Consider the following 12821-nt stretch of genomic DNA (forward strand, 5'->3'; position numbering starts at 1 on the left):
GTGATCTGCAGATGCAATGATACTTCTTAGGGCTTGTCCTAGGAAGTTTTCATGTAAGCCTAATATCGAGGAGAGAGCAAAGAAAGAAAGGATTGTCTTGTATTGCTGTACAGCAGCTTTGATGGCAAAAACTGGGAGAGCTTGGCTGGAAAGTTGATCCATCTATATAGGCCTGATCTGGCACCACAGTCAAGCCCAATATGTTCTAAGAGGTCTTTGTGGGTTGAAAGGACCTAGAAAAGATCTGACAGCGGTCAGAGAGCGGCGCTCACCAGCGTATATTCCGCACTAAGGACCATAGCATGTAATGCCTATGGGCTCTATATCGCGAAAGTTGCTTTCAGACTCACAGAATTTCTTTTACTTAATGAATACGTCCCTGGAAAAGAAATTTAAGGCCTGAGCAAGTATTGATTGACCACAAGGCGCTTTTTAGATGTGGATGTGTACAAAATTTCAGATCGATATTTTAACCCGATTAGTTCGCGTAAATATACACACAGACAGGCAGACTGCAAAATTTGCGCAATTTACAGTTCTAAGCTGAAGCTTTCAGTGCTCCAGTTGTGATTTCGGCAATTGAGTTCCATCATAAAACAAATATTGAATAATAAAGCAAATCACATTAACTAATGCGACACTCTCACATATATGCACACACTCAAGTCGGTACTCGTACATATGTTTGTATGCGGCCACACTTCTACTTGTCATGAATTATTTTTATTAAAAGTCATAAAGTCGCCATTATTATTTAACAGTCGTGTGCAGTGCCTAACGGTACATTCAATACTAGGTGATAAAATCCGACTAGGGAAAGTGGCCACTTAACAAGCTAATAAAATGTCCTCTGCAGCCATTAAAAGTGAAAAGGGATGAACAATTATGCCAGAAACGGATTATCGGTCGAAGTGGCTGGCCAAGCGAAATAGGTAGGTCATGGCGCTACAAACAGAGTAATACTTAGTAAGCATATAAATTTAAAGCGCCATTAAATGGAAAAGGGTGGCATTAAGTAACACTTTGTACTTGTATTACTAAATTTCAGCTCTCAGCTCGCTGCTTAGTCGCTTTTTTTCGCACGAATGCTTGTGTGGTATGAACACATTTTGCAGCGTGCCAAAAAGTGGTTGAGAAAGTTCGAATTAAGCGGCAGAAAAGTTTAAAATACAGCGTAAATAAATCGGTTAATAACATGTACATGAAAAAGAGGAAGTGGAAAGAAATCAGCGAAAGACTTCGTTAACAACTAACTTGTTTTACAGTCTTTTAGCTTGAATGTATGTCGAAGATATTTTAGAAGTTAGCCAAGAAGCGGAACGAGAGTTTCAGAACAATAATTTGCCAGTCAAATGTTCATGCAATAATAATGCCTATGTCCCAATCTCACTATAGGTTACTTGAGGATCTTTATCAGTTTGCGTACAGCGTCCATAATTCTTGGAACAACAACTGATTTTGGACGACCTTCAGAAAATTCGTTTGGAGTGATCTACGACCTCGATTGAATTTACTATACCATCAATAAACACTGGTCCTTGTTGGGGAATCTTCACCAATAATTTAATTCAATTTATTGATGCACTGTTGGTGAGTTAATCCACGTCGAAAAATGTAAAAAATTATCGTGCGAAAATGTTCGCGATTTAATTCCATTTTTCGGCCGAGATGAATGTTTTAAAATACTGTAAACAACATATAAGGCACTCGTATGTCAAAACTTTACGATAAAGTTGTAAGATGCCAGATTGTCAAATACCGAAATGTGAACAGCAAGCTTCGAATATGCAATGGTTGTTATTGTTGTTGTAGCGACAGAAATCTGCCGAGTTGACAGTCCTTAGTCGGAGAAAAGTCCGGGTCCATTGCGGCTACGTAGACCCGACTGTCCTGGGAACGGATATATGTATGTCCGGTTGTTAATGCCGAGCTGACAGTCCTTGGCCGGATACAAATTCGGGTCCGTTCCGGTTACGTAGACTGGGGTCTGCCTTTGGTCGCAAAAACGACAGTGTAGTGCAGCGACCTGTATAGAATGCCACATACATATGATGGCCTCTGCATTTTCTTCAGCTGTTACTCGACAGTTCTAGCCCGATCGTTGACACCCAAGATGCTACAGCATATTTGATATCGTTGTATGCCTGGTTTACAAGCCTCGTTTGCACAAGACGTGGGTCAAGTTCAACATTTATACATCATCAGTTTGGTACAAGATGTTAAGTCTTCCTTAAGTGAGCTTTCTTCTTGCTGTAATGACAATATATGGTAACCCAAAAACTCAGCTACCAATAGGTTCCACAGCAGAAGCACTCCACCCCGAAGGCAGCTCTCTGTTGTTCCTAGTTGGATGCTGCACGTGCCTTAAGGTTTAACTTCTAAATCTATGAAGCGAATGGACGAAAGAAGTAGCAACTCTGCTGACTTGGACAGTTCAATCGAATAAAAAAATGTCAAGTTGCTGAATTCTAACTAACTATTTGAAGAGTATTGAAATGTTCATCAACTATGTCCATAAATTAAAAGCGCATTTGCAGCTGCAACTGATTTGTAGGTATAGAGATGCTACACTGCTCGTCAAACTATTTAAAGTACTACTTGGCGAGAAGTTCGCAATCAGCAACACTTTCGATACAATTGAACAAGCTGAGTTGAGCGTGCAATCAACCGGGATTATTCACATTTTCCAATAACCGAGTTTCTAAGTTATGATTGCGGTGCGCAGAACTGCATGTACCGTTAGGTTTTATGGATTTCGCTGACGGCTGTGCCACTTAAGTGGAAAAAGAAACATTTTCCGCTGCTTACGCAAATGTTGCAGCATTGCTCTGTCTTCCAGCAACTAAATACATACATATATATATATATTTATAGAAATACCGTAAGTATACTCGTATAAGTATGTATGTATATATAGGTATGCAGAGAGCTGCTGGCCTACGCTTACCTATGCGCCGCATAACAGCGCTTGCTTAAGCAGAATCATTAGTCGTGCTTGAAGTGGTCGTATAGCATTTGAAATGTGTTTTACTTGTGTTTCATTTTAGGTTAGCTGCAGTTGCACTCAGCTGCCACTTGACAACCGTTGCTGCAGATTTTCTCAGCTCGCGCAATATTGCTAGCTTGAGTTTAGGTAGCGTCAGCGAAAACTGACTGCCACTGCGACTCATAATGATTTCCACAAATCGTTGTATTTTGCTTCCTTTTCACCGGCACTTTGCGCCCCTATTGGACTGAATGTTGGTTCATGTTTAGCATGCTTCTTCATGTTCAGCATGCCGCCACTTGCTTAGCTGCCAGCACAACAGCTGCAATTGCAAATATTTCGCCACACTTGATTTCACTCATTTCATTTCTCAAAGTTTCTACATCGGTTTCCTCGGTTATCACCTTCGACTTATCGGCATATTTCAGCCGCTACTGCAATATAATGTATTTTTATGGGGGCTGTAGTGTTCATGCTATGGGCACCACCAGCGGTGCCGGTTTCGTTGTGTTTGCCTGCAATCATTTCGATTTATACGAAAATATGCCAAATGATGAGGCGGAAAATTGTTAGAAATCTGCTGTAGCTCTGCAACACCGTTCAGTCAATAAATCAACTGTCTATGTACAACGGTTGCACGAAACATAAAATGACAAAAGTAGTAGAAATGGGCAGCTCTGTATTGATATGTCAACCATTAGCAGTTGTAATGAGAAACATTGACGAAGTTAGCTGCAGAGCAGTTCAGCAAGTTGGCTTAATTTGCACAAAATTGTCTATTACACAATTTCGATTTATCGCCATTGATAAATAAAATTGTTTGCAAGAGACCGTGCCACAGTCAAAATGTATTCATTACGCATTTGTAGAGCGAGTGCGCACTACTCACAGAGTAGTTAGGAGAGATGAGATGAGCCTCCATGTCGAAGCCGACTCAACTCATGAACGTCGTACACAATAAGTTAGGCGTAAGTCTCCAATCAACTTGTATCAAGTAAGCGTGGTTGCAAAATATTTGGTTGTATAATAATATTATTAAAGGCATTCTTTTCCTATTGGGTTGCACTAAACACTGTTTAAGCTGCTGTTAGTCTGGTGTGGGGTGCTGAGTTAATCTGCTGATGCGTGCACATTAAATTCTCTTTTTACGACTTAACGTTTTTTACGACTTTTTCATGAGTCATTATGTGTGGGTGCATGCCTGATTGGTTGCGCATTAATTTTTGCTTAATAACGTTCAAATTTACTTTTAAGTGTAGATTGCCTGTAGAAAGTTATTGTTATAACTTGTATGTATTCTGTAAATGTGACTTTTGTGGCGCGAGCAGCTGTGCTGCTTTACAGGTGAAAAGGTGTTTCGTAAGTCTCCATTATTTCCAAAATTTGGTAGCTGTTCATTTACACTAATTCATTTCATACCCTCAACAGAATTTATTAAATTTAATACGATGTGTGTAACAACTCAAATTAAACGTTGGAGATCTTGTAGATTATGTATATAATGAACAGCGTGATCAGCTAAGTCGGAGTTTAAGTGTAACGCAAAGAACGCATATATATCCAAGTGCGAAGAATCGAATATTCGTATTTCACTCTTACACTCAAGTCTTCTTGATAGTCTGTCAATGGAGTTTGTTTTTATATAAACTCGTGGTAGATTCCAAGTTACCATATCACGTTTAATACATACATATATTCCTCTAAAATAACAACAACAAAATATAAGCTATAATAAACGGTCATTCTCTTTGTGATAATTAATTGAGTGTAAATAGTGCGGCGTGTCAAACGATTAACTGCTCGAATCGCTTGCGGTGAGTTCGTGCCTTACAGAAGCGTATAGTATAGATGACGGAGAGCCACATACTAATATTTTTATGTCATGGTTGTGCGTTATTACATTCTACCACAAAGTTGAAGACCGCCAATTAACTTGATTATTCTAAATCATTGAATATTACGGTAACCTTGTAGAGAGGAGAACGCTAACGTCAGCTTGGTATATACGATATGCACATAGTATGTCAGGTACTCACACTTGAAGTGAAGAAAGCATCTTTATAAAATTTCTAATAAAAATGTGGATCCATATATTGATAAATTATAAGTATTGATTGGATATTTTTACTGACAAAGTAAGAATTTGAAGAATTCTTCAAAAACATGGAAAGAGAGAAATGAAATGTTGGCTTATCCAGAGACGACACTTGGACTACTCTAAGCGATCCCTAAAAAGTGCTCAAAACTTTTCATCTAGTCTTTTCCCATTGAGCTCCCGCAGCAGAGATGCCGATAGGCCAAGGGCTTGTAAGGACCCCACAACTATGGAGAGAATAGCCTTACTAAGGCAAAGAGCTCGCTGTTTCTCTTACAATCGATCTTGGGCCAAATGAGTCTTGTGACATCACATGAACCGAAGGTAACCTAGCGCAGGTCAAGTTCCAGCAAAGCACAGCCATTCAGTAGGAGAGAACACGAGAAGAGGGGAGCAACGACTCGTTCTCATTCTACTAATAACGTGGCTAGGATACCCTTTCTTATCAAGCCATCAGCTTTACAGCTATCTGTGATTCCGATAGAGACTGGCATTCCTACTAGTCTTTGATCGTCGAGAACTCTGGATATTTTTTTCGATTGAATAAGACAAGTTTCATACCCAGCCAATTTTAATAAAGAGGCTTTCTGGACCTATTTATCGGTGGGTGAATATGAACCGTGAACATTATTGAAGTCATCGCAGTATATCAAATTTTTTAGTTTGCCTTTACAATGAATGTTCAAAGAATATCAATGTTTTTGGAACAGCTTCCTGCGTCTGACGCATGAACATAAGTTCGTTCCTCGAATAACTTCACTATTTAATTCACAGCATTGGCTATAAAAACTATCACGAAGATTCACCCCTCTTTCGCCCATTTCCTCTTATCGCTCTATTTCGTGTCAGATGTGTCATGTTCAGGGAAGCACTTACCTGTCACGGTGCCATGCCGTGCTGCAGAGGCAGCGAGATTCCTGGGCAATGTCATACAATCACCCATGGAGACACCTGCGCCACTAGTTAGCAATAAATTGCCGCGGGAGTCGAGCAGCGCCGCCGTTATGTTAGTGCCACTGCTATTGCCAGAGTTGCCACCACCTCCGCCTCCACCCACACCTGGATTGCGTCCGTAATTCACGGAGTTGGTGTGATGTAATGCGCTGGCCTTAGGGAGCGTCATCATGCCGGCATTGTACGCGATATTGCTGGTCATTGTGACTGCGCCGCCACCTCCACCGCTGCCACCACCGCTTGTAGCGATGCGTCCGAATGTTTGCGTATTCATGCCTTTGATTTGCATGTGCTCTCGTTGAAGGTGTTGCTGCTGTTGTTGCATGTGTTGTTGCTGTTGTTGTTGTTGTTGTTGATGCTGCTGTTTAGTTGTCGTGCTATAGGTCACGTTGCAGCTGCCACCACTGCCCATTAGTCCGCCGGATATGTCTGGCGACCCGCTGACCATAATTGAGCCGCCTTGTTGCTGTTGCTGCTGTTGCTGCTGCTTGGCGGCCGAGGAGGCTATGCCACAGAGGTCAATACTGCTGCCACCAGCTTGTTGTTGTTGCACTGAGGCGCCCATCTGCATGCCGGTGTTGGCGCAAATATGCGATGGTGGTGGCTTCACATCCGCTGCATTTGCGGCTGCCGCCGCGGCCGCCAGTAGCATAGCGCCCGGGTCGCCGCCATGATTTTCCACATCTACAATAACATTTGCGCTCTGCGAATGGCCCATGTGGTAGTGCGCGTGCTTGATGGGATCGGGCGGATAGGGCACTTGCTGGTGCATGCTGCGTTGTTGGTATTGTTTTTGCAAAGTCTTCACCTCCAGCCGCGTTTTGTCGCGTTGGTAGTAGACGCCAGCAAATATGAGCACGTTGAGTATGAGCAGACTGCAACCGATGGCAATGGTGACGCTAAGTGCCGTGGAGTATGCCGCATAGCCGGCTGCCTCGAATCCAGAAGACAGTGAGTCGGTCGATGAGTTGGCCAGCGTGTTGGGGGCGAAGGCACCGCTTGTGGCTGCGCCAGCACCGGGTGTATAATTGCCACCGACGGGTATGCATGTGGTGAACATATTCGGCTCCACGGTGGTCACTGCAAAGAAACGTGTAAGAGCAGTATGAGAGAGGGGTTATTGACTTCAGAAGGTAATGTTTTAAATGGAATTTTTAATTGAGCTGTGTTGCATGTGATACATGAACATGTTGTAGCGGGCAATGCCCAAATCGAATTTGTGAGGTGCATGGGTATGCGAATATATGTCCCGTGGATAGAATGACCCTTATTTTGGGAAATTGGGAGTTGTTTTGTTTTGTAAGCAACGTCTTTATTAGCACACCATGTCGAGGCGATTGAGGCTTCATCTGGTTGGTATGGAGCTGATACAAAGCGTGCATCTCAACAACACGGGATTCGACATTGTTGAGAAGGCCAGAAGTCTAAAACAAGGCATTCAAAGTAATGGCGTAAAAGCAATGTTAGCAGCTTTGACCTTTAGATAAGATAAAATACTTCGGAATTATCTTTGATAGAAAACTCTCTCGAGTAAATAAAAAAAATCGGCTGTCTTATACTGCTGTAGCGATGCTAAAGAGACATGCACCAAAAAAGCGCAGCGAGCTTTTTCGCGGATGTGTCGAATCTAGGGGGAAAGTTGGAGGAGGAGTCATTTACAAAAAGCTCTTCTTTAAGCTTAGTTTTGAGCTACCGGACTACTGTAGTGTTTTTCTGGCAGAAGGGGCAGCTATTAAGGTAGAACAGTAGATTTACTGCTCTGGAGTGATTATCTTTTCAGGGAGAACAGCAGAATGGTGATATTAGTATTGAGTTCGCAAACTGTGCGCTCAAAGTTATTCAAGTAGTTTCTGTTCTCACTACAAATATCATCATGCTACTTCTTCATCAGACTTCTTTGTGTGCCTGGTCATAGCGGAATTGTTAGAAACTGTAAAGTCGATAAGCTAATAAGACGGAGCATTCGTTCCCTACTTCTATCGGAGTCGGATCTCCCATGTCGTCATGCGCTCTAGCAAAGGGCCTTCTGATCTCGCTCGCGTTAAGTGAACGTTTATTGACGACTAGCTAGGTCATTCTAGCCTAGAGTAGAACGTAAGATATCTATTGAATTGCCTTCCTTTAGCAAACTCATCTTGCAATAATCGCACGAGCTCCTTGAAGGTAAGATCGAAACACCAATGTATTTTTTCGTCCGTTATCCCACCAGTCGACATGACCGGCTCAAAGCGTTTGGTCGATTTATAATGTTTTTTTTTTATATATATTTTTATAAGAATTCAAGGTATTATGACAGACCAGCGTTATAAGCTGTCCAATACCCCCTTTTTTGGTGCGGCCACTTAACCTACCCAAACCTAACTTCATTTCCAAACCATTGTCTCAAATAGGGCCTCTGAGAATTCGTTCTCTGCGGTGTGGGGTCATAAGTACCACTTACTCCTTGCATTTAATTAGTTCAGTAATGTACGATATGTCAGAAAATCGAGCGGCCAACAAAAGCTAAAGCAAGAAGCAACCAGCAAAATTGCACGAGGCTATATGTATTCGTACAAATCGATGGCGAACGGTACAGAGTGTGAGAGCCGCACGTCGAGTGCGCTACAGCTGCAGCTGCATCTTTAACCGCTAATGCTGTTGTAAGTACCGCTTGTTGTAGCCACTCATTTTGTTGTAATTCACATTCCTCATTTTACATAACTGTAATTGCTGTTGTTGCCATTGTGAAGGCATAATGAACTTTGCCAGTGAAGTACCTAGGAAGACACTCGACGTCGCCGCGCTACGCCCACACTGATGGACCGTTGTGCACTCACCGGCCAACAAGTGAATTAATGATAATTGCATTTGTGGTGTGGCGAAAAAAAAAGTTAGGCAAAGAGTGATTCAGTGTACAGTGTGAAGGACTCACGCAGAGCACTAGGAAAACTAAAGCGTACTTTATTTAAGTGAAAGTAGGAAAAAAATGCTTTGGTGTCTTTTTTATTAATTGGAAAGAATGTTCGACATTTGAGGTCATTTATCTAATCACTTCGCTGAGCGCGAACGTGTTTTTCTTCACGAGGTTTCTGTGTGTGGTAGCTACAGTGGCTGGAATATCGTTGAGGGGGGTGGATTCAGCGACTAAACGGAAGAGTCTATTTATGCAGCAGTTGGAGCATTGCGTTGGATATTTTTAACTGCTTTCAAAGTTTGCTAATGGAAAATGTGTCTAAGAAAGATTGGAAAAGTTAAACATTTATGAAGGTAATCTTGTAAAAGCTTTTATAAAGGTGTCTACTTGCAGAAGAATGGAGTTTTAAGTCATGAATCTCTACAGTTCCTATTACTCTATTTTAATGACTTTCCACAAGTAGGGAAAATTATGGCTTATACAGCGGGACTTTTATGATATGCCCTTGTGGTAGCAGAGAAGTAATAGGTTCGTCTCGGAAACGCGAAGGATGTTTTAGCAACGCACACATGGAGAGAGCCTGAAGTAGTTTTTTATACCGAAAGCAAACAGAAACAATCCAATCGGTGCGGAAGAGCTTAGGTCTATAAGTTTAGCTTTCTTACTGCTGAAAGCATTAGAGAAAAACTTGGATGTGTACATCAGGGTCGAGGGTAGAGACTGCACTCCATACACTATTATTGAACATTGAATAGACTATAGAACATAAGGCATATGCTCTTGGAGTGCAACAGGACATCTCTGGAGCATTTTACGGTATCCATTCTGCATAGTATAATGTCAATAGGAGTTAATCCAACCACATGATGTTCGATCAGAAGCCTTTTGATTTTTAGAGGTATAAGAGGAGAATGGAACGGCGCTAAAATGACCAAGGAAGTCGGTAGAGGCACTCCGCGGTGTGGATTGCTATCTCCGCTCTAATAGACATTTGTTATTAGTTAAGGAACTTAGATAAGGGTCCGTCTAGGAACATATAAAGACGGCGTAACCATCTTAATAACGGGTACACAAACTTCACAATATAATGACCAATACTCTCACTATAATTTGCAATTAGGCATTGCAATCGGGTCTGGAACTGAATACAGAACTTCTTTCTTTTTAAGAAATACACAATAAAGGCTGCCTTGGATTATTGGACACAACTCTCTCTTGCGGTCCGCAAAAAATACCGTGGGGTAGTCTTGGACACCAAAGAGGAAGAAAAGCCACCAGCCTTAAACGCTTGTAGAAAGATGCTGGGATGAACCTGGGGCTTTTCTCTCTCTCTCTCAAGGACTTTCCTTACAAGAATGTAAGGAATGACGTCTTTTGTACTAGCGCTGAACCTGTCATCTAAAGACCACTTCCCTGAAAGCTGCACGGAAAAGTCGGTAGGCCGACTATTGGCTGTAAGAGACTTTACACATAGAAGCCTCGGTTAAAGCTCAGTAGGGCTTTCTTACAATTCGGGTAGGAAACAAACAGCAATCAGGACTTTAACCTCGTTTCCTGTATAGGGCAATAGTGTCCTGTAAAGACGGCAACGGTGGATTGAGCCGCCAGAAATAAGCAGCTTCACCTCTACTGGGTGCCAGGTCACAAAGGCAAGGATGACAATGCTATAGTTGACGAGATTGCCAAGATTGTTGTGTACGGCTGCCAGCCGAAAACGTAATCAACATTGGAAAACTCATACATTGTCTGTACGACAATCTGGGTAAGAGCATGGCACGGAAAATAAAAAGCGATGGAACGATCTATCTATTAGAAGTAATGTGTAAAAAGGTAAATTGAAAATATACAAAGTTCCTCCTGGAACTCGAAGGAATGTAAGAATATGATTGGAATATGCTATCTATCTACTATCTGGTGGCGGCATAGAAGAGAGAAGATTGCAGAAAATGTCAAGAGCAAGGCACCGGTAAACAAGGGGGAACCGACATCCTAGAGCATAACGGAACTTTATATGGTATCGTAAAGAATCAAAACTGGTCTCTACTGGGCTCATTAGCTTACCAGACTTAACCTAACTTTTAGCGCATCTGAGGCAGTAGACAGCTTTACGTAAGTTACTTTCGAAAAATTTATTTTTATAGAAAAAAATGTATTATTATTTGCAGCAAAGTTCACCCAACTTCACAAGCGCTCTTTTCGGTGCCAAGCTCGGTATTCATGTTTTGCATCATCTCTCACGGATTTTCTGCTCTATGTGCAAAATATACATTTCCCCACTTGCACTCAAGTGAAAATATAATGAAGTTTTCATCTTAAATAAAAACAGGTATGTTATTTGAGCGGAATTTCTGCGCTCCTCTGCTTATTTAAAAATACTGTAATTTATTACCTGCATCTTTTTAGCTACCTTCCTGCCTTCTACTCTCTTCATGATCATAATATCACTTCACAGGCAGGCTTTTCATTCACCTTCCCCCTATATTCCCTGCGTACAAGCACACTTCTTACGAAATATTGGGTCAACAATATTTGCTCATCAACCAACTGCCTCAACAAAGATATGCGGTAAATAAATATTTTCATTCCCGCTTTCCGCTCTCGTAACGGTGCGACGCAGCTGGATGCAAATATTAAATTTTTCTTCGTTGCTTCTTCGGCAAGTACTAATGCGTAACAGCGAACAGGGTGAGGAGTTGACGATGGACACTTCCCTCACTTTACTTATTTGACATATATTTTCTCACCCGACGTTTCGACCGAATGCATTTCTGTGCCTTCTCCACATAGCACTTCCCCCCTATACTACTTTTTGTAGCTCCCGCTATTGCTGTTGGTATGCGCTCATTCATTGCGCCGCTGCAATTGTCAAGTTGACATTCAAGTTGACAATGTCGACAGTACAGTCAGCCACAGCACGGTGGAGCCACAGTCGCCACCACCAAGCCGCGGCGACCAGCAGTCAGCTTCCAATGCCACACGGCTAATGCGAGTCACCACTGGGCCACTGTGGCGGCGACAACGTCCTTGCCGCTTGTGTGCATGCCTGTTTAAATGTCTCTCTGACTGTCTGTGTGCCTGTCGCGTTGCATGTTCGCCTACTTATTTATTTGGTTGTAAATAGATCTGTCTGTATGTATGTAAATATGTGTGAATTATTTCTATTTATATTGTTGTTGTAGTTGCTGCTTCCGCCAGTTGTTGCCACTGAGTTCCGTTTGTTTAATTGCGGTTGACAGTTTTGTTGCAAGGCAGGCAAACAAAAAATGGCAAGGCAGAAAATGACAAAAATTTAAGGCAACAACATTCACACACTAAATGACAGCACAGTAGCTGCCTTCACAACAAAAATAACATCTGCAAACACACACACACAAATTGTGAGTAAGAAAGCTTTTATAAACATTGCGGTGACAGTTTAAATTAGTTCAACCGAAAAAAGTGAATTAAATGCTGCGGCTTTTTCTCCGGCTTGTTGTCAGAGAGTGAAGAAAATTAAATGCGAAAACCAGTACACTTTGGCAAGGCCACACTGCGGGGTGTGTGCTTTTGGTGTAATAAAGAGAGGGTATAAGAGAAGAGTAAACAACACGGTTGATTTTACGTGAAACTGTAAGGTATGAACTTTAAATTAGTACTTACGGTGTTGCCCTCAGTTTATTTTGGGCTTCAACATTTATTTACTTAAAATAGTAATTAATAGTAATACAAAGCTTCACTGTGCAGATGGGGAATGTAGTAGCCAAGCATTATTACTCAAATTCCCAATATTGCATTTAAACGATTCCTGTAACGATATAATGGATTTTTTACGCCCATCGTCCAATTTTCACACCGGATCTCAGAACCCTTTTCAGAGCGCTACAAAAGAAGACCGTTAAGAACAGCAAAAGTCA

General features: G+C 41.7%; 1 protein-coding gene across 3 annotated transcripts in view; it reads right to left on the reverse strand.

Annotated features, from left to right (window-relative positions):
• The window catches only part of LOC105230981 (neuroligin 4-like), a 188059-nt gene that overhangs the window by 36568 nt on the left and 138670 nt on the right, over window positions 1-12821 (reverse strand). For all 3 annotated transcript variants that reach the window (XM_029552311.2, XM_049449718.1, XM_029552312.2), the window contains one exon: window positions 5958-7115. In XM_029552311.2, coding sequence (XP_029408171.2) covers window positions 5958-7115 — 1158 coding nt within the window. The remainder of the gene's footprint in view (window positions 1-5957; window positions 7116-12821) is intronic.

This window comes from Bactrocera dorsalis, chromosome 2, assembly GCF_023373825.1.
Source record: "Bactrocera dorsalis isolate Fly_Bdor chromosome 2, ASM2337382v1, whole genome shotgun sequence".
Lineage (NCBI taxonomy): Eukaryota > Metazoa > Arthropoda > Insecta > Diptera > Tephritidae > Bactrocera > Bactrocera dorsalis.